The sequence below is a fragment of the Phodopus roborovskii genome, unplaced genomic scaffold (assembly GCF_943737965.1).
Source record: "Phodopus roborovskii unplaced genomic scaffold, PHOROB, whole genome shotgun sequence".
Lineage (NCBI taxonomy): Eukaryota > Metazoa > Chordata > Mammalia > Rodentia > Cricetidae > Phodopus > Phodopus roborovskii.
Window position 1 is genome coordinate 56,950,261 of NW_026126480.1, and position 22,148 is coordinate 56,972,408.

A 22,148-nucleotide genomic window follows, 5' to 3' on the forward strand; every position below is an offset into this window, starting at 1 on the left:
AACGCAGAGGCGGGGACGCCAAGCCACGCCCCATCCATAATTTAGAACCCGCTGGGCCAATGGCATAGACGTCCGGCCGCGCTTTGGCCGGGCCAATCGGAAGGCCGGAAGAGGCGGGGACTAGGGTACGTGGCTCAACGTGCTTAGGGGCGGGTAGGTTCGGGTCAAGGAGCAAACCCGGTACAAGATGGCGGCGGTAGCGGCAGTGTCGGCGCGTAGGAGGCGGTGAGGAGCCCGGAATCCGGGGGCGCTCCCGGACGCCCTTAGATCCCCCGAGCCCCATTTGCTCTTTTCTCTATGCCTTCCGGTCACCCTGCTACTCCTGGCCTCGCAGGGGCTCTTTGTCCCCGTGGTGGCGGCCTCAGGCTTGAGCCTCCAGCGGCGGATTCGCAAATCGCTGCGGCCCTTGTCTGTGGTGCTACTGGATCTCGCCGGGTGGCTTAGAAAGGCTGAAGCTGCGGGGCGATGGTGGCACATGCCTTTGATCCCACTCGGGAGGCTGAGGCAGAGACAGGTGGATCTCTGTGAGTTGGAGGCCAGCCTGGTATACAGAGAAAGTTCCAGGACAACCAGGGCTACACAGAGAAACCCTGTCTCGGAAATACCAAAAGAAAAAGAAAAAAAGTCTGAAGCTGGGTGTTCTCTTCCGCCTTGACCTCTCCCAGCCGCCCCCTCTCCTTTGGCGACTCGCAATGGTCAATTCTTCCACCTCCTTCCTGAGCTGCTCAGGGCCGTCGAGGCAGGTAGAGGGACGAAGTGCATCCCGGCCTGTGATAAAGCAGCCTGTTGCCACACTGCTCCCCTTTTAGGCTGGAAGCATAGCGGTGGCCAGGTCGTCCTGTATTACCTTCTTACCCTCCTCACCAGCCCTGACCAGTTTCGTTAATGCTCGTTTGGTGGGCATGGCTGGGGCAGGAATACGTTCACAGTCTGCATGGATAATGTTGCTCAAACACAACATGTAATGGAATGGTTTGGTCTGCGCTCTGGAGTTTTTCTAGAACCGAAAATAAGGTTGGAAACACATCAGCGTGGCAAAGCACGGTACACCTAACGGATGTAATGGGTTGGGAAGAGGCAATGTAAAAAGGGTGAATCAGTCATAAACTTAGTTCTCCAATAAACAGGTGGACTTACCCTAAGCTCATTCCTGACTTCTAGCTTGTGAACACCTCTTGTTTGGGGCTGCTTAAGGCATCCCTGAATTCATAGAGCCAACAAGTCATAGCTGGAAATATTCTTTAGAAATCATATCCTTATGGACATCTTCCCAAACCTATTTTATTGAGTTGAAGATAGGGTTCTAGGGAGTACTTGATTGCTAAACTGCTCACTACTGCTATTTGGGGCTGGTGGACAGACACAGGCAGGGACAGTCTCCCAGTTTCCTGGAGCAGCCACTCCTCAGGACCAGGGCTGTATATGTGCCTTGTGGTTAGGATTTCTGTGGCATTTCTTCTGCTTGTTTTACTGAGTGCTTGCTCCTGCTCGGCCTACTTCACCATTTCCTAGTGTTTCCTCACTTCTGGATGGCTTTTTTCACTACTGGTGGCTGCCAGCCAGCCTTCCATTTTTTTTTTTTTTTCTTCTAGAGAGCTTTCTTTGTTAACTGATCCTTTTCAGAATTTTATTTTGGTGACTTTGGGGATCAACCAGGGCTTGGTAATTTTCTTCCAGGTAGATATGGAAGCTGGACAACTGAGTATGATAGGCCCTGTGTTGGTTTCATTGCCTAGAAGAACCACGTCTTCACTGCTGCCCTGCCCCTACCTCTTTTATGCATTTATTTTCTGAGACAGGGTATTGTCATCTACCCTTGGCTGGTCTGTAGCTGTCTTAGTAGACCGGGCTGGCTTTATATTCAGAAGAGATTTGCCTGCCTCTGCCTCCCAAGTACTGAGATTAAAGATGTGCAGCACTATGCTTTGCTTCAACCCCCTTTTAAAAATAAGTTTTTTTTTTTAATTTATTTTGCCTGTGTGTGTGCTTGTGCATATGTATGTGCATTTATTCTACACATGTATGTAAATGTAATGAGTTGGTTCTCTCCACCATGTGGGTCCTGGATAATTAAGCTTAAGTCATTACACTTGCCAGCAAGTCCCCTTATCTGCTAAGCCATCTTGTGAGTTTCCTCTACCCTCCCCATGGAATAATTCTAAGTGTGTTCCTGTATTGCTTACATCATAGTCACTGACAGAATTTGTTTAAAAGGCTGATATTAGAGGCTAGGGATGTACCTGGATGTTTGTTGCCATGAGTGAGATCCTGGGTTCAGTCTTTAACACTGACCAAAGGTAAATAAATCTCTGGTCCAGGGTTTGGTAGTATTTGTCTAATAAACATAGCAAATGTTTTTTGTCTTATTTTCAAGACAGGGTTTTACATAGTCCAGTCTAGCCTTCAGATTTACTATGTAGCTAAGGGTGACTTTGAACTCCTATCTTTCTGCTTCTGCCACCCAAATATTGGGATTACAGGTCTATACCACCATACTTAGCTAGTTATTTTTGTTTTTTCTTTCTTTTTTCAGGGGAAGGGTTTCTCTGTGTAGCCCTGGCAATCCTGCAACTTACTCTGTAGACCAGACTGGTCTTGAACTCAGAGATCTTCCTACTTCTGCCTTTCAAGTATTGGAATTAAAGGTGTGCACCACTACTGCCTGACTTACATATTAATAGACACTAAAATCTGAGAGTTCTTATGTAGGATTCATTTAGTTGTTGAATATATTGTTCAAGCTAACTTAAAATTTATTACTGTTTTTTTGTGTGTATGAGGGTTTTTTTTTTGGGGGGGGGGCTGTGTGCATGTCTATGCCCCAGTGTGTGTGTCTGATGCCACAAGAGAGTATTGGATTCCACGAAATAAATTACCAAAGGTTATGAGCTGCCATGTGGGTGGTCATTTAGAATAGCAGCCAGTGCTCTTAACATTGAGCTGTCTCTCTAGCCCTCTAGCCTCTCTAGCTGTCTCTCTAGTCTCTCTAGCTGGTTTATTTAAATGAAGCTATTGTCTTTCCATTTGACAGCACCCTGTGGGAGAGGCAACCTTGATAGGAGGCTTTTCAGGGTAGTGGGTCTGATCTGTTTGCCAGCGGTTAGTGTGCTGTCTTGTAGGAACCATGGCCTTAGAGTCATGTGAGACTGAGCTTAAGCCCATTTTCACCCCTCATTAGCTGTTCAAAGATCATAGATGATGCACCCATATGAAACAAACAAACAAACCAAACCTAACACAGACTAAGAAAAACAGTGAAAGAAAATGCATGTAAAGAAGTGGCCTCTCCCTCTCCCTCTAACCTCTCCCTCTCCCTCTCCCTCTCCCTCTCCCTCTCCCTCTCCCTCCCCCTCCCCCTCTCCCTCTCCCTCCCCCTCTCCCTCTCCCTCCCTGGTTTGGTTTTTCGAGACAGGGTTTCTCTGTATTGCTTTAGAACCTGTCCTGGAACTCACTTTGTAGACCAAGCTGGCTTTGAACTCACAGAGATCTGCCTGTCTCTGCCGAACAAGTGCTGATACTAAAGGCATGTGCCACCACTGCCTAGCTAAAGTAGTTTTGAACCCTAGTTACTCTATTAGAGTTAGAAGGTATTTATTTGTGTATGATTTTTTTTTTTTTTTTTCCATCTTTTGCTTCTTTTTGAGACAGGGCTTCTTTGTGTAGCAGCCTTGCCTGTCCTGGAACTTGCTTTGTAGACTAGGTCTGCCTTTCTCTGCCTCCGAGTACTGGGATTAAAGTTGTATGCCACCATTGCCCATCAGATTATGATTTTTGAGATAGGTTCTCACTCTGGTGATCAGATTAGTCTCCTTTGCACAAATGATTTCTAACCCTGCCCTAGCCTCCCAGGGAGTTGTGGGCTATGAACATACACCATGCCATAGGGAGCTTAAATAGACCCTGTTTTAGGTCAGTTTATTCTCTGAAGGTGATACTAAGGTATCGATTTAAAAGTTCCAGTCATTTGAAAGCTAGGGATTTATCAGTTAGGTAGGCCCTTTGGGTTCATTAGGGCTCAGCAGTTTTCAGCTGTTAATCTTTTTAGCCTTAGGTAGTGATGGTTATTTGTTTTGAAGATGTAGAGTTGTACATCAAAGGGGCTGGATGCCTAGTGTCCCAGGGGAGCTAGGACTTTAGGAATTGTGACCAGCAGACAGGGTATAGCTCTTGATGTTTTAGCTCTGCCTCTATCTGATGCTTTCCCCTGAAAGATAGAGTTTGTTTTGTTGCTCTGATGTACACACATGGTATGACCATTTCCTCTGGGATTGATTGTTACTGCTTCTTCCTTCTGAGAGGCTGATGTAACTGCAGTCAGTCCTGGAGCCTTTGAAGGCCACAGATGCTTTGTCTACTTGCTTTGCCTTTTGAAGGGATAGTGTGAATGACCCATCCCTTCAGGGCTATTTTTTCTTCCCTCCCTCCCTCCCTCTCCCTCCTTCCATCCATCCCTCCCTCCCTCCCCCTCCTTTCATCCATCCCTCTCTCCCTCCCTCCCTCCCTTCCTCCCATCCCCATCTCCCTCCTCCCCTCCTCCCTTTCTCTATCTTATCTTTTTTTTCCTCACTTTTTTTCTTTCTTCCAAGACAGGGTTTCTCTGTATATCCCTGACTGTCCTGGAACTTGCTCAGGCTGCCTCAAACTCATAGATTCACTTGCCTCTGCCTTTTGAGTCCTGGAGTTAAAGGCATGTGCCACCATTGCCTGGTGACTTTTCTTTTTCTTTAAAAATTTTTTTTTCTGAGACAGTTTTTCTAGTCCTGGCTGGCCTGGGATTTGCTATGTAGACCATGCTGACCTTGAACTCAGAAATCTACACTCCTCTGCCTTCTGAGGGCTAGTATTAAAGACATGTGCCACTAAGCTGGACTCAGGACTGATTTCGTCCTTTGTCTACTTTTGCTTTTTCCCGTTTAATGTGATTTCCTTTGGTGAGCTATCTTTTAAGGTGATGGTTAACTGGTCTCCCCTTGTCCTTTTTTCCCATAGGTCTTGGTTAAGTTTGATACTGGCATGCTTAGGGGTCTGTCTGGGGATTACCCTTGCTGTGGATAGAAGCAACTTTAAGACCTGTGATGAGAGTTCCTTTTGCAAGTACGTTTTTGGAAGAGGTGAATGAAAAGTGGGTATGTGGGAACGGTGTGTGTCAGGTGGGTAGTATAAGGAAGGAATGGTAAGTAGAGGCACCTAAGGACAATGAGATGCCCTCTAATCTCAATTTCTAACTGTTGCACTTGGCAGACGGCAGAGAAGCATTCGGCCAGGACTCTCTCCTTACCGTGCCTTACTGGACACACTTCAGCTTGGTCCTGATGCTCTCACAGTCCATCTGATGCATGAAGTCACCAAGGTCAGGCAAAACAAGAAAGGCTGGTAGGGATGGGGAAATGGGTGGTAACTTGGGAAGAGTAACTTGTAATCAATGTCTTGTACTTTTGAATTTTTTTCTGTGTATTAGTGTTTTGCCGTCATGTATGTCTGTGTCCAATGTGTGTACAGTCCCCATGGAGGCTGTAAGAGTATGTTGGATCTACTGGGACTGGAGTAGTTGACCATTGCAAGCCTGCATGTGGGCATTGAGATCAAACCCAGGTCCTTTGCAAAAGCATCTAGATCTCTTAACAAATGAGCCATAATTTTGGCCCCAAGACTTGATCTTGAAGAAATCTGATTTCAGATTTTTCAGGGCCAAGGCTTCATAAACGTATTCCATTTACAAGAAATTTTTATAGTGGAGAGAGGAAGGAGAGAGAGGGAGGGAGAGTGGAAGGGAGGAAGGAATGTTGTGTTTAGACAATATGTGTGCACAAGCCAGATATTAAGTAAACCATACATTTATTTTACAACAGTTATTTGGCACCCTCCCTCCTTCTCTCCCTCCCTCCCTCCCTCCCTCCCTTCCTTCCCTTTTTTTCCTGTATGTGTATGGGTGTTTCCAGACTGGATTTCAGGTTTTTTTTTTTTATGTAGCCATGGCTGACCTGGAACTCACTCTGTAGACCAGGCTGGCCTTAAACTCACAGAGATCTGCCTGCCTCTGCCTCCTGAGTGCTGGGATTAAAGGTGTGTTCCACCACTGCCCAGCAGTTTTACAGTTTGTTAAAGATGAAGCAAAGTTGTATTCTAATGAGGTGATTTGCTTGTTTGTCTTTATATGAAGGCTTCAGTCTTGTGTGATATACATAGTACTGAGGTATTCTGAGTAACTTCAGGGCCTTTCAGAGCTGAGAATTCCACTTCATAAAAATAATACCTAGCAGGCGGTGGTGGTGCACACCTTTAATCCCAGCACTCGGGAGGCAGAGGCAGGCAGATCTTTGTGAGTTCGAGATCAGCCTGGTCTACTAGAGCTAGTTCCAGGACAGCCTCCAAAGCCACAGAGAAACCCTGTCTCAAATAAAACAAACAAACAAAAAAAACAAAACAAAATACTACCTAGTACAAAATGGCAGGTGTATGGCTAGAGACATACTTCAGAAATCATTAGAAATTGTCCTAATCCCAAGCCAAAATTCATTACTTTTTTATTTTTCCAAGACAGGGTTTTATTATATAGCCCTGGCTGTCCTGGACATTACCTTTTCTTTTTATGATTTATTTGTTTTATGTATGTGAGTGCTCTATCAACTTTATATGTTAGAAGAGGGCATCAGATCCTATTATTGATGGTTTTGAGCCAGCATATGGTTGCTGAATTGAACTCAGGACCTTTGGAGGAACAGCCAGTGCTCTTAACCACTGAGCCATCTCTCCAGCCCCAGACATCACATTTTTTATGATGCTAAAATCTCAAGCCAGCAAATCATATAGTGTTTGTTAATTCGTTTGTTTGTTTGTTTGTTCGTTCCTTCCTTCCTTCCTTCCTTCCTTCCTTCCTTCCTTCCTTCATTCATTCATTCTGGGTCTCATATAGCTCTAACTGGCCTTGGATTTAGGGAGATCTTGCCGCTTCTACCTCCCAAGTGTTAGAATTAAAGGACTTTGCCACTGTACTTGGTAACTTTTAAAATGTAAGCTGTCTTATTTTTTATAAGAGCAGAAAGCTTTGTATGTATAATAAAAATACCACAAATAACACACAATATCTCAAATGTGAGCCAAAGTGTTGTATGCAGTGTTCATTGATGTAGTGTGCCATGATGGCATGAAAAGTGCAAAGTGCATGTTGTGTGTTGAAAACCGAGGCTTCCATGAAGTGAGGTGATGGAATGTAGGTAACCACAGGTAGGAAAAAAAAAAGGTTCATTATGAGTTTGATTGTTTTTATTTATTTAGTTTTTTTTTTTTTTTTTTTTTGAGACTGAGTTTCTCTGTATAACAGTCCTGGATGTCCTGGAACTCAGTCTGTAGACCAAGCTGGCCTTGAACACAGATATTTACCTGCCTCTGCCTCTACCTCCTGAGTGTTGGGCATGTGCCACCATTGCCTGGCTGATTTTGTTTATTTTTGAGACTTATCTGGTAGTTCAGGCTAGCTTCCTACTGGCTTTGTAGCAAAAAATGACCTTGAATTTCTGATCTTCCTGATTTCATTTCCTGACTGGAATTAGAGGAGTCTGCACCATAGCAGGTTTTATACTGTGCTAACCTTTAGCTAGGCAAATACACTACCAGCTCATCTGTATTCCTACTCCATGTTTGATTCTGAATTAATTTTTTCCAGTACTTATTGAGATAGCAGTTATTTTTGTTATTTTTTTTATGATCTTCACATTCAGTTATACAGTGTCATAAGGGTTGCAACCATAGTATAAGAAACTATAGCTGAGTGTGGTGGCACATGGCTGTAATCTCAACACTTGGGTGACAGAGGTAGGAGGATCAGGAGATAAAGGACAACACCAGTCAGTTGCATAGTAAGCCGAAAACCAGCATGAGTTAAATGAGGTCCTGCTTCAAAACATCAAAAGCTAGCAGGCATGGTGGTGCACACTTAATCCCAAGAGGCAGAGGCATGAATTCCAGGACAGCTGGGTTACATAGTGAGATCTGTTCTCAAAAACAAGTAACAAGAACTGGAGTGAGGGCTGAGCAGTTTAAAGCACCTGTTGCTTTTTCTGTTTGTTTGTGTTTTGAGCCCAGGTTTCTCTATGTATCCCTCCCTGACTGACCTGGAACTCTGTAGACCAGACTGGTCTTAAACTCAAAGATCCTTCTGACTCTGCCTCTCAAGTGCTAGGATTAAAAATGTGTGCCACTACACTTGGGTTTCACCTGCTCCTCTTAAAAAGGACCCAGATTTGAACTTCAGCACCCACATGGTGGCTCACAAAATATCTACAACTCCAGTTCCAGGCACCATTGCCTTCTTCTCACCTATGGACACCAGGCAGGCACATGGTGTACATACATTCAGGCAAAACAGTCTTACACATAAAAGTAAAGAAACCTAAAATGTGCATTTTAGTTTCAAATCAGAGCAGTAGGCAAAAATCTGAGAAGAGACATTTCAGAGAGAGAGGGCTCGTTCAGAGGGTTTTTGTGGTGTGGTCTGTTTTGTTTATCCAGATTCAGGTTTCTATTTCTGCAGGTGTTGCTTGTGCTGGAGCTCCAGGGCCTTCAGAAGAATATGACTCGGATCAGGATTGATGAGCTAGAGCCCAGGAGGCCCCGATACCGAGTGCAAGATATTTTGGTGACTGATCCTCCCACATCTCGGTAAATTTTTCCTGAGAAGGATATATGCCTGGGTATCCTTTGCCTTCCTGATGAGCCTTTGGTAACTTTCTTTCCTCAGAGAAATAGTTGATTGCGCCTCACACTCTCCAGTCTTTCTAGCTTCTCTTCCTTCTGTTTCAGTTCATTTTACCCAGCAATCAGGTAGCGTTTTGTTTTCCAGTCAGACCTAGGTGTTAAAAGTAAGCAAGCAATCCACAGATCACACATCTTTGTTGTTTGCCAGGTTTCCTTCCCCTCTTTTTTTTCAATGTTTAGAATGCAATTGCTCAAACATTTTATATTTATTCATATGTTTAGATTCCAGGTCTCTTCTGCATCTGCCCCCCCTCCCCCACACACACAGGATCTCATTCTATAACTCAGGTTTGCCTGAAATGCAGTATGTAGATTGCACTTGCCTTCAGACTCCCTTACTTAGTCCTACTAGTGGCTTCAGTCTCTCGAGGACTGGTATTTTAAGACACAAGCTACCACACAATAACCTGCTCTTTCCCAGTTTATTAATGACACGGAACATCCTTGTATGTTGTTTGGTTTTCTTTTATGTGACTGTGTGTACAGGTGGATGTATATATGGGGGTATGTGGCCAGAAAACAACCTCTGGAACAATATTTATCTCTCATTGGCCTGGAACTTATAAATTAGGTTAGGCTGGCTGGCTAGCAATCCCCAGGCATCCACCTGTCTCTGCTTCTCTAGTATTGGCATTTATATGTGGATTCTGGGGGATTATACTCTGTTCTTCTTGGTTGTGAGGCAAGCACTTTGCCAACGGAGCTTCATTCCCTGCTTATGTGTTGTCTTTGGGTTTACTATTCTGTGAGATAATAAGTAACAGCTTACCCCAGTTCATCTCTTTTGTGTTTTATCCTTACTGGCTTAGAGAATTTGTTAATCTTAAGTTTTTACCATTTATATGTTGTCGGTACCTTTTTCCAGGTTGTAACCTTTTAATTTACTGAAGTTGTCATTAGAGAAAAAAGAAAATGGGCTGGAGAGATGGCTCAGAGGTTAAGAGCACTGACTGCTCTTTCAGAGGTCCTGAGTTCAGTTCCCATCTATAATGAGATTTGGTGCCGCCTTCTGGCTTGGAGGATTACATGGAGGCAGAATTGTTGTATACATAATAAATAAATAAATCTTTGAGGGGAGAAAAGCAGCTTGAGATTAAGGATGTAACTCAATTATATAGTACTTTGTTAGTCTCTGTGCTTAAATTATTGTAGAAAAGCAAATGAAAATACTTAGGCTGGGGAGCTTTTAGCTCTTTGGTAGGACACTTGTTTAACATGTGCAAGGCCGAACATATCAGTGTTCATTACAACAGTTGTACATACACTTTGTAATTTGGAGTCTGTTTTAGATTCATAGTAAAGTTGAAGGGATGACTTTCTATGTATCCTACACACAGTTTGTGGGCTTGCTACCATTACTGTAATTTATCTTCCTGAGTGAATTGGCAGCATTGTACTGTTAACCACAGTCCATGTTTATTTAGATTTCTTTAGGTTTTGCCTAGTAAACTATTTCTGCTCTCAAACCAAGATGCCATACAGCATTCAGTTGTCATATCTATAGATTTCTCTGGATTGAGACAATTTTTCAGATTTTGAATGTTCTTGATGGCCCTGAATGTACCTTTTGATGGATACAACTTTTAGTGTTAATATTGTCAGGCTAATGTGTCTGTCGGTTTTCTACCTTGGGTATTAGCATGTACTATTTTGTTGGGCTGTGGATGTGGGTCAGTGGTAGAATATTTGTGTGGTATGCCAGAGGCCCTCGGTTCAATTTCTAGCATTATAGAAAAAACAACTTTCTCATCCAGGCATGGTGGTTGCATCTATAATCCTGACTACTTGAGAGGCTGAGGTAGGAGAATCTCTTTAACACAGATATTAGAGGCTGGCTTAGGCTATAAAGTGAAACCTTTCTTTTTTTTCTTTCTTTTTTTTTTTTTTTTGAAACCTTTCTTTTAAACTAAAAGACATAAACATGAATCAAAAACGAAAAGAAAAAATTTGTTTACCTTGTAAAGAAAGATGTTCTTTTTTTTGTGGGGGGCAGGTTCTTAGTGTGTAGGTCTAGCTGTCCTAGAATTTATTGCATAGATCAGGCTGGCTTCAAACTCAGAGTTTGACTATAATTAATTAAATAAGGTAATTAATTCTGCTGAATTTAAGGGTGTGCACCAGTGTTTCTGACAAGAATGCATATGTCTGTATGGGATGTCATAATGGAGTCCCTAGCTACAGTTAATAGATGCTGCTGGGTTTTTTTTTTTTTTTTTTTTCTTTTTTTCTGAGACAGGGTTTCTCTGTAGCTTTGGAGCCTGTCCTGGAACTCGTACTGTAGCGCAGGCTGGTCTTGAACTCACTGAGATCCTCCTGCCTCTGCCTCCCGAGTGCTGGGACTACAGGTGTGCGCCCTGACCATCGCCCCTGTTGTCTCTTCAGCCTTTACATTTTCTTTGAGCGAGGATCTTACTGTGCTCTGGCTTGCATGGAACATGCTACAGACCATGGTGGCTTTAGACTTGAGACAGTCCTGTCTCTGCCTCCCAAGTGCTGGGTTACAGATGTGTGCCACCATATCCTGTCTCAGGACTTATTTATTTTGGGGCCAGTAGGATAGCTCAGTAGGGAACGGCACTGTTGGCCAAGCCTAAGGATTTAAGTTGAATCTCTTCCACTCAACATGAGAAAAGGAGAGAACAGCCTCCCAAACGTCTTACTCCTCTGACCTCTACATGTTCACTGTGGTACATGTTACCTTGACCCCACAAAATAAATAAAACATACCAAAAAAAGAGAGCTTTTATTATTTTTTGGTGTATACCTGCAAGTGTGTGTGGATGGTGTGCATTGTACCATGTACGTAAAGGTCAGAGGACAATGTGGAGGACTGATTCTCTTCCACAGTGTAGGTCTTTGGAACTTGAACTCAGGTCATCAGGCTTTATCTGCTGGGTCATCTTGCCAATCCCCAAACATGTTCAAAGAGAAAAAGGCTCTAATAAGTTTGTTTTTTCTCCTGAACCTGACACCTATAGCAGGTCTCTTAGCCCTTTTCTTAGTCATACATCCCCTTTGACCTTTTCCAGGCTTTCAGTCTCTGGTCACGATGACAACAGTGTTGAGCTAACAGTGGCTGAGGGACCCTACAAAATCATTTTGACAGCTCGGCCGTTCCGCCTTGACCTGCTAGAGGATCGAAGCCTTCTGCTCAGTGTCAATGCCCGAGGACTAATGGCTTTTGAGCACCAGAGGGCACCCAGGGTCCCGTGAGTACAGGGTGGGGACTTCAGGGAATTTATTGTGGTAGTCCCAGGAATGTTACAGGATTTGGTATTGTATTCTTGGGAAGGGACTGGGAGCAGAACAGCCAGATAGGGGCAGGAGGGTGGGAGACCCCATCCATTGGAGAGGGTAAAAAGCAGACCTGGGTTGCAGTTTCCTGTTTCTTGTACACATCAGGAGGCAGTTATTTTTGTCCCTGAGCTGTGCACGGGCACCTCCTCTGGGAGGTCTGCCTGGATCTGCTCTTTCCTGTCCCTTCTCATGTCATCACATTGCCCTAGTTTATTTTCTTCCTATTTATTATTTATTTATTTATGGTTTCTTTTTCCCCCATCTCCAGAAGTTTGTCTACTGAAACTCACTTTTATGTTTCTGTTTTTGTGTTGGTTTTGTGCCTCCTTCCCCTTTCCCTACTCATCTCCTGCCCCAGTTTCTCGGATAAAGTTAGTCTCACGCTCGGTAGCATGTGGGATAAGATCAAGAGCCTTTTCTCTAGGTAAATCCATGGCCACTGGTACTGTATCTGTTCCTCTTCCCTTCCCTGCCCCTCACTCTGGCCCTCTGGGGAAGTTGCCCCAGACCTTTCCACTCCCTCCCCTTTGCCATCTGTTCTTTCCATACTCTTGGCATTTGGGTCCTTGTTTGGTGTTTCCCCTGGCTGGGAATTCTCTGGGAGGAAGATGAGTGCTGGAAGTCCTTAAGGAATGTAGGAAACTTACTGCTTTGCCAAGGGGTAGAGGGGTTTTCTGTTTTACTGGGGTTCCTTGTTCTAACTTGGAATACATTTGAGATCTTGAAGAGAACTGTTTCCCAGCTGCTCTTGAAAAGCATTCTTTTTTTGTTGTTGTTCATTTTTTTTTGTTGTTGTTGTTGTTTATTTATTTGAGATAGGGTCTCTCTGTGTATCCCTGGCTGTCCTGGAACTCACTCTGTAGACCAGGCTGGCCTCGAACTTAGAGATCCACTTGCCTCTATCTCCTGAGTGCTGGGTGGGCTACCTTGAAAAACATTCTTTGGTAACATCTTTTGGAGTCCCAGAGTGTATCTGGAGAGGCTTTTTATGGTCTGACCAATTTGCCTTTGTGTAAAGCCTGATCAGGAAAGGTCAGGTTTTTCTCTATGAAGGCATCAGAGCCAGGATTGGCATTTAGAATCTAGGCTACTCGACCACCCTTCCTGTCTCTTCTAGATACAACAGAGGCTGCTGATTTGGGCTTGTGTATAAAAGGCACTTCCTGCTAGCATTTACTCCTCATTTTCTTGTCAGTTCTTCCCCCTGTCCTGCCCATTGGGGTCCCTTCCTGAGCTTTAACATTCAGTCCCTTCCTCCAGTGCTTTCATTCCTTTGGACCCTTGGCTCTCTATTCCCTCACCCCTCCTTCCATCAGCCCCTCATCCCTGCCCGCTCTGGATTGGAGCAGACAGCTCTCCTACCTTCCAGGCAAGAATCAAAAGACCCAGCTGAAGGCAATGGAGCCCAGCCTGAGGCCACACCTGGGGATGGTGACAAGGCAAGTTGAGTGGTGGGTGGTTGGAATGGGGTTCAGGACTGCCTGGGAAGCTGCTGAGTAAAGGCCCACAGGAAAATTGAGCCTGAAGGATGAGGCGTGCAGAACATGAGAGTGGGAAGAGATAACTGCTGCATGATCGGGTACCAGTCTTTTCATTTTCTTTTTTTTTTTTTTTTCTTTTAAAAAACAGCCAGAGGAGGCCCAGGAGAAGACTGAGAGAGATGAGCCAGGAGCCTGGGAGGAGACATTCAAAACTCATACTGACAGCAAGCCCTATGGTGAGGGTCTGGGAAAGGCCTGGGTAGTGGCACGGGACATTTTGCCAAGCAGAAATTCTGTAAACCAGCCTTTGCTTTTCTCTTAGGACCCACGTCTATAGGTTTGGACTTCTCTCTGCCAGGAATGGAACATGTGTATGGGATTCCCGAGCATGCAGACAGCCTGAGACTGAAGGTCACTGAGTGAGTCCAGTAGTAACACTGGGGTGGTTGAAGAAGGAGGCATCCAGGGCTTGGGGACTTGCTCATTCAGTTGCATATTCTACATAAGCATTACTCCCTTCTTGGGTTACCTTCTGGATTATAAGGTTCTTTGAAAGAACAAGTCTGTTCTTTTCTCAACTATGTCTGTGGGGTGGCATTTGCATATTATCACATTCTGGCCAGTCATTAGCCTAAGTCTGTCTGTCTGTCTGCCACCAGGGGTGGTGAGCCGTACCGTCTGTTCAATTTGGATGTGTTCCAGTATGAACTTTACAACCCTATGGCGCTATATGGGTCTGTGCCTGTGCTCTTGGCACACAATCCTCATCGAGACTTGGGCATCTTTTGGCTTAATGCTGCTGAGACATGGGTTGATGTATCCTCCAACACTGCTGGAAAGGTAAGAGCATAGCGTGGGGAGAGATGTGGTAAAAGTCTGCCAGGTTTTAAGACAGGGATGCTAGAATGTGAGTGTAAAAATGTTAGTGGCACAGCTTATTTGGGAGATGGTCCTTAGTCATTGCCAGATAATACTCATGTTAATCAAAGTCGTTGCCCTCTCTGGCCTGAGAAGATTACACTGTCCATTCTGTAGGGACACTGTGGGTATAGGGGTTATATTATTTACTGAGATTAAAAAGATCCCCAATTTCAGGGAAGACGGGTATCAGTAGATTACATGGCAAGGGCTTCAGGAGAGGTAAATGGCAATACCAAGGCAGTCAATGGTGGAGGGGACGGAGCTGCTTTAGAGAGTGGTCCATGAAAGCCTCTTGGAGGGGATGATCCTTTACTCTCAGACCACACAGTAAGGTGTTAGGAGCCAGCTCTGTGAACACTCAGGAGAAAATTGCTGCTTTTGTATCAAGTTGGCAATCAAAAGCTGATTTCCATTTGTCTCCACCATAGACCCTGTTTGGGAAAATGCTGGATTACCTGCAGGGATCTGGGGAGACTCCACAGACAGATATTCGTTGGATGTCAGAGAGTGGCATTATTGATGTTTTCCTGATGCTTGGGCCTTCAGTTTTTGATGTCTTCAGGCAGTATGCTAGTCTTACAGGTAGGTGATGTTTCCACTCTGCCAGCCAATAGCCTCATTTTTCTCTTCTTGAGAAGTTAAGTTAGTGCTATTTCAGAAATTCTCACTCATCCTGGGTTTCTCCCCTGCCTTCATTTTAGTCCCTCTACTTTATAATCAGGATTAATCTGATCCCCTTTGTGACTGTGTCCTTTTCTTCTTCCCTTGTTTGTGTGTGTGCATGCATGCATGCCATGTGTATTTGAGAGCTCTCTCAGAGGCCAGAAGAAAGCACCTGGAGCTGAAGTTACAGGTGTTTGTGAGCTGCTTGCCATTGTTGCTGTGAGCCTAAATTTGAGTCCTCTGGAAGAATGGCAAGTGCTCTTAACCTTCAAGCCATTTCTTTAGCTTGTAACCATCTTTTGATGAACTTGCAGGGACCCAGGCATTGCCTCCTCTCTTCTCCCTTGGCTACCACCAGAGCCGCTGGAACTACCGGGATGAGGCTGATGTTTTAGAAGTAGATCAGGGTTTTGATGATCACAACATGCCCTGTGATGTCATATGGTTGGACATTGAGCATGCTGATGGCAAGCGGTACTTCACTTGGGACCCCACCCGCTTTCCTCAGCCTCTTAAAATGCTTGAACACTTGGCTTCCAAGAGAAGGAAGGTAAGCATGGCCTGCAGCTGTGTTTGGTCTTTTCATAGTAAGGTAGAGACATGGTAGTCCCAACCATTTCCATTTTTCTTCTTTGCGCTTAGCTGGTGGCCATTGTAGACCCTCACATCAAGGTAGACTCTAGCTACCGGGTTCATGAAGAACTGCGAAACCTTGGGCTGTATGTTAAAACTCGGGATGGCTCTGATTATGAGGGCTGGTGCTGGCCAGGTAAGAAGGCGAAGAATTGAAGGGGAGAGACTATGGGAAAGCCAAGGAAGTAGGATTATTTTGTTATGTTTTGCTTTTGCCTCTGGATACTTACAGCTGCTGTTTTTGTGTTTCAGGCTCAGCTGGTTACCCTGACTTCACTAATCCAAGGATGAGGGCCTGGTGGGCTAACATGTTCAGCTTTGACAATTATGAGGTAAGAAAGACTGTCCCCGTACCTTCTGTCTTTCCTCCCTTCCTTCGTGAGTAAGCCTTTTTGTTCGGTACAATACCATTGCTTTTGTTGGGCCTATACTTTTCATGGGGACTTGAAGATCTTGGAAGTTTCTGAAAAATACATGGTTCTGGATTTCTAGATGCTTTCTGTCTGACAGTGTTTGTCTTCTTCCTTTCCTCTTTTGTGTACATACTTGGTACCTGTGTTCTCAGGGTTCAGCTCCCAACCTTTTTGTCTGGAATGACATGAATGAACCGTCTGTATTCAATGGTCCTGAGGTCACCATGCTGAAGGATGCTGTGCATTATGGCGGCTGGGAGAACCGGGATATCCATAACATCTATGGCTTATATGTGGTAAGGGACTGAGAGAGGAAAGTTGGTAGACAAAGGGGGAACAGTGCTTAAACATGAGGCTGTCTAGTTTTCACCAGGTGACAGGTGACATTTGTTCATTCTCTTTCTTGTCTTTCTACCCAGCACATGGCAACTGCTGATGGGCTAATACAGCGCTCTGGTGGCATAGAACGTCCATTTGTCCTGAGTAGGGCTTTCTTCGCAGGCTCCCAGCGCTTTGGTAAGACTTGGAGAAGAGTTGTGGCAGCTGTGCAAATGTTTGAAACCCCAGCACTTTAGTTGTAGGGCTACCTGGACGGACTAGATGGTCTAGGCCACTTGGAGTTAACTATGACTCTGTCTCAAGGGAAAAATAAGCAAAAAATAAAGCTGTAACACAAAAAGTATGAAGGCCAGATCAGAGGAGCCATGTCTCTGGAGAACTGCATAGTACATTCTCCAGCTTGTTAGGAGTAGGTTTTTCCCCCACCAGTCTGGACCCACCGCGGTGCCAACCCCAAATAACACACCGAGAGACTCTGCATTTGATATAAAGCTGTTGGCCAGGTACTAGTTTCTTATCAGCTAGCTGTGTCTTAATTATTAACCCATTTCTATTAATCTAAGTATTTTCATGTGGTCTCATCTTACTGGAGAGAGGGGGCCGGCGGTTCTTCTCTCTCCAGTCTCTCCATGCTGACTCCTCCTTACTACTTCCTTGAATACTCCTTGTCTCCTAGTCCCGCCTATCTTGCTTTCCTATTGGCCAACAGTGCTTTATTCATTAACAAATAAGAGAAATATCTTTACAGAATGACATCTCCCATCACCAGCTGTGTACTTGAGGATCCAGAGAGTGAATGGGATGTCTAGTCCTCATTTAAGAGTTCTGACAGGATTGGAGGGAGAGCACCCCCTAGTTTATGCAAAGCCTTTGCTCAGTTCCTAGAACCAAAAAAAGTAAAGGAGTAATGTTTAACTTTAATATCATGCAAATGTAGCAGGTCAGAGGACACCTGTCTAAAGGCTGAGCCCTTGCTCTTTGTCAAGCTGCTTCCCTCCTGGCTGTTTCCTCAGGAGCTTTGTGGACAGGGGACAACACTGCAGAATGGGAACATTTGAAGATTTCTATTCCTATGTGTCTCAGCATGGCGCTGGTGGGACTTTCCTTCTGTGGTGGTAAGAGGAGAAATTGGTTTTTTTATTGGGATAAAGTCACAGGACCAGGGCATGAGCAAAGACTAGAATATTTATATGGATGACTGCCAGTACCTCTTACTTGCCCATTTGCAACCTGCTCCTTCTCCTTTCCCAGCGGATGTGGGTGGCTTCTTTAAGAACCCAGAACCAGAGCTGCTTGTGCGCTGGTACCAAATGGGTGCCTACCAGCCATTCTTTCGGGCTCATGCCCACTTGGATACTGGGCGGCGAGAACCATGGCTGTTACCGTCTCAATATCGAGATGTAATCCGAGATGCCTTGTTTCAGCGATACTCCTTGCTCCCCTTCTGGTATACCCTCTTCTATCAAGCTCACCAGGAAGGGATTCCTGTTATGAGGTAAATTATTCAGTGGGTTGTGTGGACTCAGGCAAAGTGGCTGAGAGATAGCGAGGTCTGGTTTGTGTGTCTGTGCCTCTTTCTCTTTCCCGGACCTTGTTTGTGAGATCTGATTTGAATATGAAATATGGAAGGGAGATCTGAGGATGTAATTCAGTGGTAGAGTATTTGCCTGGTACGCACAAGGCCATGGGTTCAGTCAGTCCCCATTGCCACCAAAAGAAAAAGAAACAGGCTAATGAAATGGTTCAGTGGGTAAAAGCACTTGCCATCAAATATAGGGAACTGAGTTTCATCACAGACATGTGACCCTCCGTCCCATCAAAAATTGTAATAAAAAAAAAGAAAAAGGGCTGGAGAGATGGCTGAGGTTAAGAGCACTAGCTGTTCTTCCAGAGGTCCCGAGTTCAATTCCCGGCAACCTCATGATGGTTTATAACCTTCCACAATGAGATCTGATGCCCTTTTCTGCCCTACAGGCATATGTACAGGTAGAACACTAAATATATAGTAAAATAAACAAATCTTTAAGAAAAAAGAATAGAAAAGCCTGGACTTGTGGTATAAGAGGCTAAGGTAGGAGGAACGAGAGTTCACCAGCTTGTGCTGCATAGCAAGGCCCTGTCTTATTAAAGAGAATCAAGGGAAGACTAAGGGGAGTAAGTGAATTATGGTACATCTGAAGAAAACTGTCAGTAGTGATGTTATTTGACAGAAGTTAGTAAAATGAGGTAGTAGGATTAAGGTGGTCACAAAAGGCCTTCTTGAGGAAATAGCCATCCATGTAAAGACGAGCCTCTGCAATGGCAGAGGCAGATGTTTGTCTTCTCAAGGAAGAACATCTTACAGAAAGGACACTGCAGGTGCCAAAATTCTGAAGTAAAACAAGTCAGAAAAAAATAAAGTAATTCAGTGGGCTTGGGAAGGAACCAGCAGACAAGAGGGACATTGTGAATGGAAGATTCTAGAGGGCCTCGCCAGTTAGGTGTCACTGACGTGTCTCAGGAGGCCACTAAAAGGCGGAGAAGAGAGGCACTTGGGAAGTGAGAGAAGTAAAATGGCCAGACAACGTGGAGTGGTATGGCAGGAGCCGTCAATTGGCTGAAGGCCCCTGGGCTTCTCTGCCCAGTGTGATTCTTCTCTTGATTGTTTGTTTGAGACGGGGTATGTGTGTATATATAACACAGTCTTGGCTGACCTAGAACTTGCTCTGTAGACCAGGCTGAGATCTGCCTGCCTCTCCCTGCAAGTACCACCACTACCCAGTCTCCCCCACTAGTTATTTATTTATTTTCTTCAAGGCAGGGAAGACAGGGTTTCCCTGTAGCTTTGGAGACTGCCCTGGAACTCTCTGTAGACCAGGCTTGCCGAGAACTCAGACATCCTCCTACCTCTGCCTCCCTACCAAGTGCTGGGGTTAAAGGTGTGTGCCACCACCGCCCAGCTACCAGAGTGGTTCTTATTGCTAGTTCTTGGAGGAGTGTCTTTGACCTCTGTCTGAGAAGATAATATCTTCCTTTCCTGTCTTGCTTCTTTCCTAGGCCCCTCTGGGTACACTATCCTCAGGATGTGACTACCTTCAGTATAGAGGATCAGTTCCTGCTTGGTGAGAAATGGGAGGACTTTTGGTAGTGGGTTGGGTTTAAGAAGAATTTGTGACTGGGTGGAGGTGGTGGTACATGCCTTTAACCCTACCTAGCCCTTTGGAGGCAGAGGCAGACAGATTTCTGAGTTTGAGATACAGGACAGCCAAGGCTACACAGAAACCCTATCTTGAATCCCCCTCCCTCTAAAAAAGAAGAATTTGTGTATGTGTATGTGTGAAGGTCTAAGAAAGTAACTGTGGAGTAACTGTGGCTGGACTTAGAAAGATGCTTTAATGTTCCTAGACTGGCAGCTCATGACCTCAGTTCCATGTTAATTCTTGTGTGTTTTAGGGGATGCACTCCTGATTCACCCTGTATCTGATGCTGGGGCCCATGGTGTGCAGGTCTATCTGCCTGGCCAAGGAGAGGTCAGTTATAGAATGTTGTAGGCAAAGAAGCAAACAGGATGAAACCCCTGTGCATTAAGTGATCTAGTATCTTGTCATCCACAGGTGTGGTATGACATTCAAAGCTATCAGAAGCATCACAGTCCCCAGACCCTGTACCTGCCGGTAACTTTGAACAGTGTGAGTATGCCTGTTTAGCTGCTCTCCCCTGTTTGTTTGTATATTTCCAGAAGGGGAGAAAATGTGTTTGCTTGTATATTTCCAGAAGGGGAGAAAATGTGTAATTTGAGGTCCAAGTAACCTTGGAGGCCTAAAAGAGAGAGCAAGAGCAGAATATGCTGAAAGGCCTAAAGGAGTAGTGCTTCACTCCAGTACTTTTGCTTTAGATCCCTGTGTTCCAACGTGGTGGGACAATTGTACCTCGATGGATGCGCATGCGGCGTTCTTCAGACTGTATGAAAGATGATCCTCTCACTCTCTTTGTTGCTCTCAGTGCCCAGGTGAGTCTCCAGGGGGTCAACTACTTCAGCAATCTGTCTGTGCTCTAGAACTCAGTCCCCTGGGATGTGTCCTTCACTCCCTCTTTGGCTTAAGTTCTCACCTCTCTTTCTGCTCAGGGTACAGCCCAAGGAGAGCTCTTTCTAGATGATGGACACTCGTTTAACTATCAGACTCGCCATGAGTTCCTGCTTCGTCAGTTCACGTTCTCTGGCAATACACTTGTCTCTAGGTATGGGTACCCTCCACATGAGTGTGGGCTTCAGGGATGCTGAGGTTCATTCTGCTTTTCTGATCTTTTTACTTTGCTTTGAATAATCTTCCTGACAACTTCTCCAATTGGCATTTGCTTTTATTGTCTCCAGTTCAGCAGACCCCAAAGGCCACCTTGAGACACCTGTCTGGATCGAGCGAGTAGTCATAATGGGGGCTGGAAAACCAGCAGCTGTAGTGCTTCAGACCAAAGGTTAGTGATAGGTCGGCCTTGGGATGGGGAAAGAGAAGCAAAAGCAGTGTTGACAGAATCGGAGCCTTCAATGGGGAAGTAGCCTATTGCTGACTGTGGTGCTTGTCTTTCTTCCATAGGGTCCCCTGAAAGTCGCCTGTCCTTCCAACATGACCCTGAGACCTCTGTGTTGATAGTGCGCAAACCTGGCATCAATGTGGCATCTGACTGGAGTATTCATCTTCAATAACCCAAGGAACTTGTTCTGAGTTGGGAGGAGGGTGTGGTGGTCTTGAGTTACCTTTCCTTTTGCCTTGGAGTTTGGCCCTACTTAAGAGTTCACCTTTCTGATCCCAAGACTCAGATTCAGCCAACATCTGGACAGGATAACAGGGCTGTCCTAGGGCTCTGAATTCGTCTTGTGACCTAGTCTTTCCTCTTGTGTGTTTCCAAGCCCTTCCTCTCATTCCCAGTATCCTGTTGCTGTAACTGGAGCACACTCATTTGTGAAGTCCCACGGGGCCTTGACTTTCTCTTTCCCTTCCTCAGGGCCCCTGGCTTTTCCTCAGACCCTTTCTATTTCTGCCTCTTATGTTGATGCCAGTTCTTGGAAGAAGACAGAGGCAGTGACTTTTAGGGTTCCTTTTTATCTTCCTTGTTCTCTTGTTTTCCAACTGCATACCTTTTTCATTCCTTCTGCCCTGGATCTGCCCTCCCAAACCTCATCTTTCTCCGTTTCACTGACACACTGGGATCATCCCTTACCTGTTGAGGGACAAATGGATCAAGATTCAGGTTGCTGGAGAATATCCTCTTCCTTTTCATCTCAATCTTTTCTTCCCTGTTTCTTTCCAGAGCTGCTGCGTTTCTCCCATCCCTTGAGGGAGAAACTTCCACACAGTTAAGAGGGGGTGGTCATTAAATTTCTTTTGCCCCGTCTGGTCCCTTTGGGACACTCAAGATAGAGAAATGAGTTGTGGTTTCACTGAATCACGGTCACCTGTATTTATTGCTGGGAAGAAGGCTGAGGGTGGGGGGAGATGATCATGTGTATCCACAGATGGCTTCAAGCCCTGGGAAGGGGTGGGGGTTGAGGGAGGACTCAGGAACCAGGAGAAATATTTGTGGGAATTTTTTTTTTACTTCCTCTAGGTTCCCAACTGTGACAGGTTTTGATAAAAAGAGAAACAATAAAAAGATAAACCATAAATAACAA

At 45.0% G+C, this 22,148-nt stretch overlaps 1 protein-coding gene across 3 annotated transcripts; it reads left to right on the forward strand.

Annotated features, from left to right (window-relative positions):
* The first annotated feature begins 102 nt into the window (after positions 1-102).
* Ganab (glucosidase II alpha subunit) lies at positions 103-22,148 on the forward strand. Of its 3 annotated transcripts, none has more exons than XM_051193898.1 (25): positions 103-225; positions 4,990-5,094; positions 5,242-5,350; positions 8,531-8,658; positions 11,784-11,963; positions 12,410-12,475; positions 13,421-13,494; positions 13,685-13,768; positions 13,855-13,951; positions 14,192-14,372; positions 14,882-15,035; positions 15,431-15,666; positions 15,759-15,885; positions 16,002-16,081; positions 16,315-16,458; positions 16,582-16,678; positions 17,515-17,616; positions 17,753-17,996; positions 19,538-19,602; positions 19,934-20,010; positions 20,095-20,169; positions 20,376-20,489; positions 20,607-20,719; positions 20,853-20,953; positions 21,073-22,148. In XM_051193898.1, the coding sequence occupies exons 1-25, from the start codon at positions 188-190 to the stop codon at positions 21,180-21,182; spliced, it is 2,901 nt and encodes a 966-aa protein (XP_051049855.1). In that variant the 5' UTR covers positions 103-187; the 3' UTR covers positions 21,183-22,148. The 3 variants fall into 3 exon arrangements, with proteins under 3 accessions (XP_051049855.1, XP_051049856.1, XP_051049857.1); XM_051193900.1 differs by lacking the exon at positions 103-225 and adding an exon at positions 2,549-2,645; XM_051193899.1 differs by lacking the exon at positions 12,410-12,475 and having other exon boundaries at positions 104-225.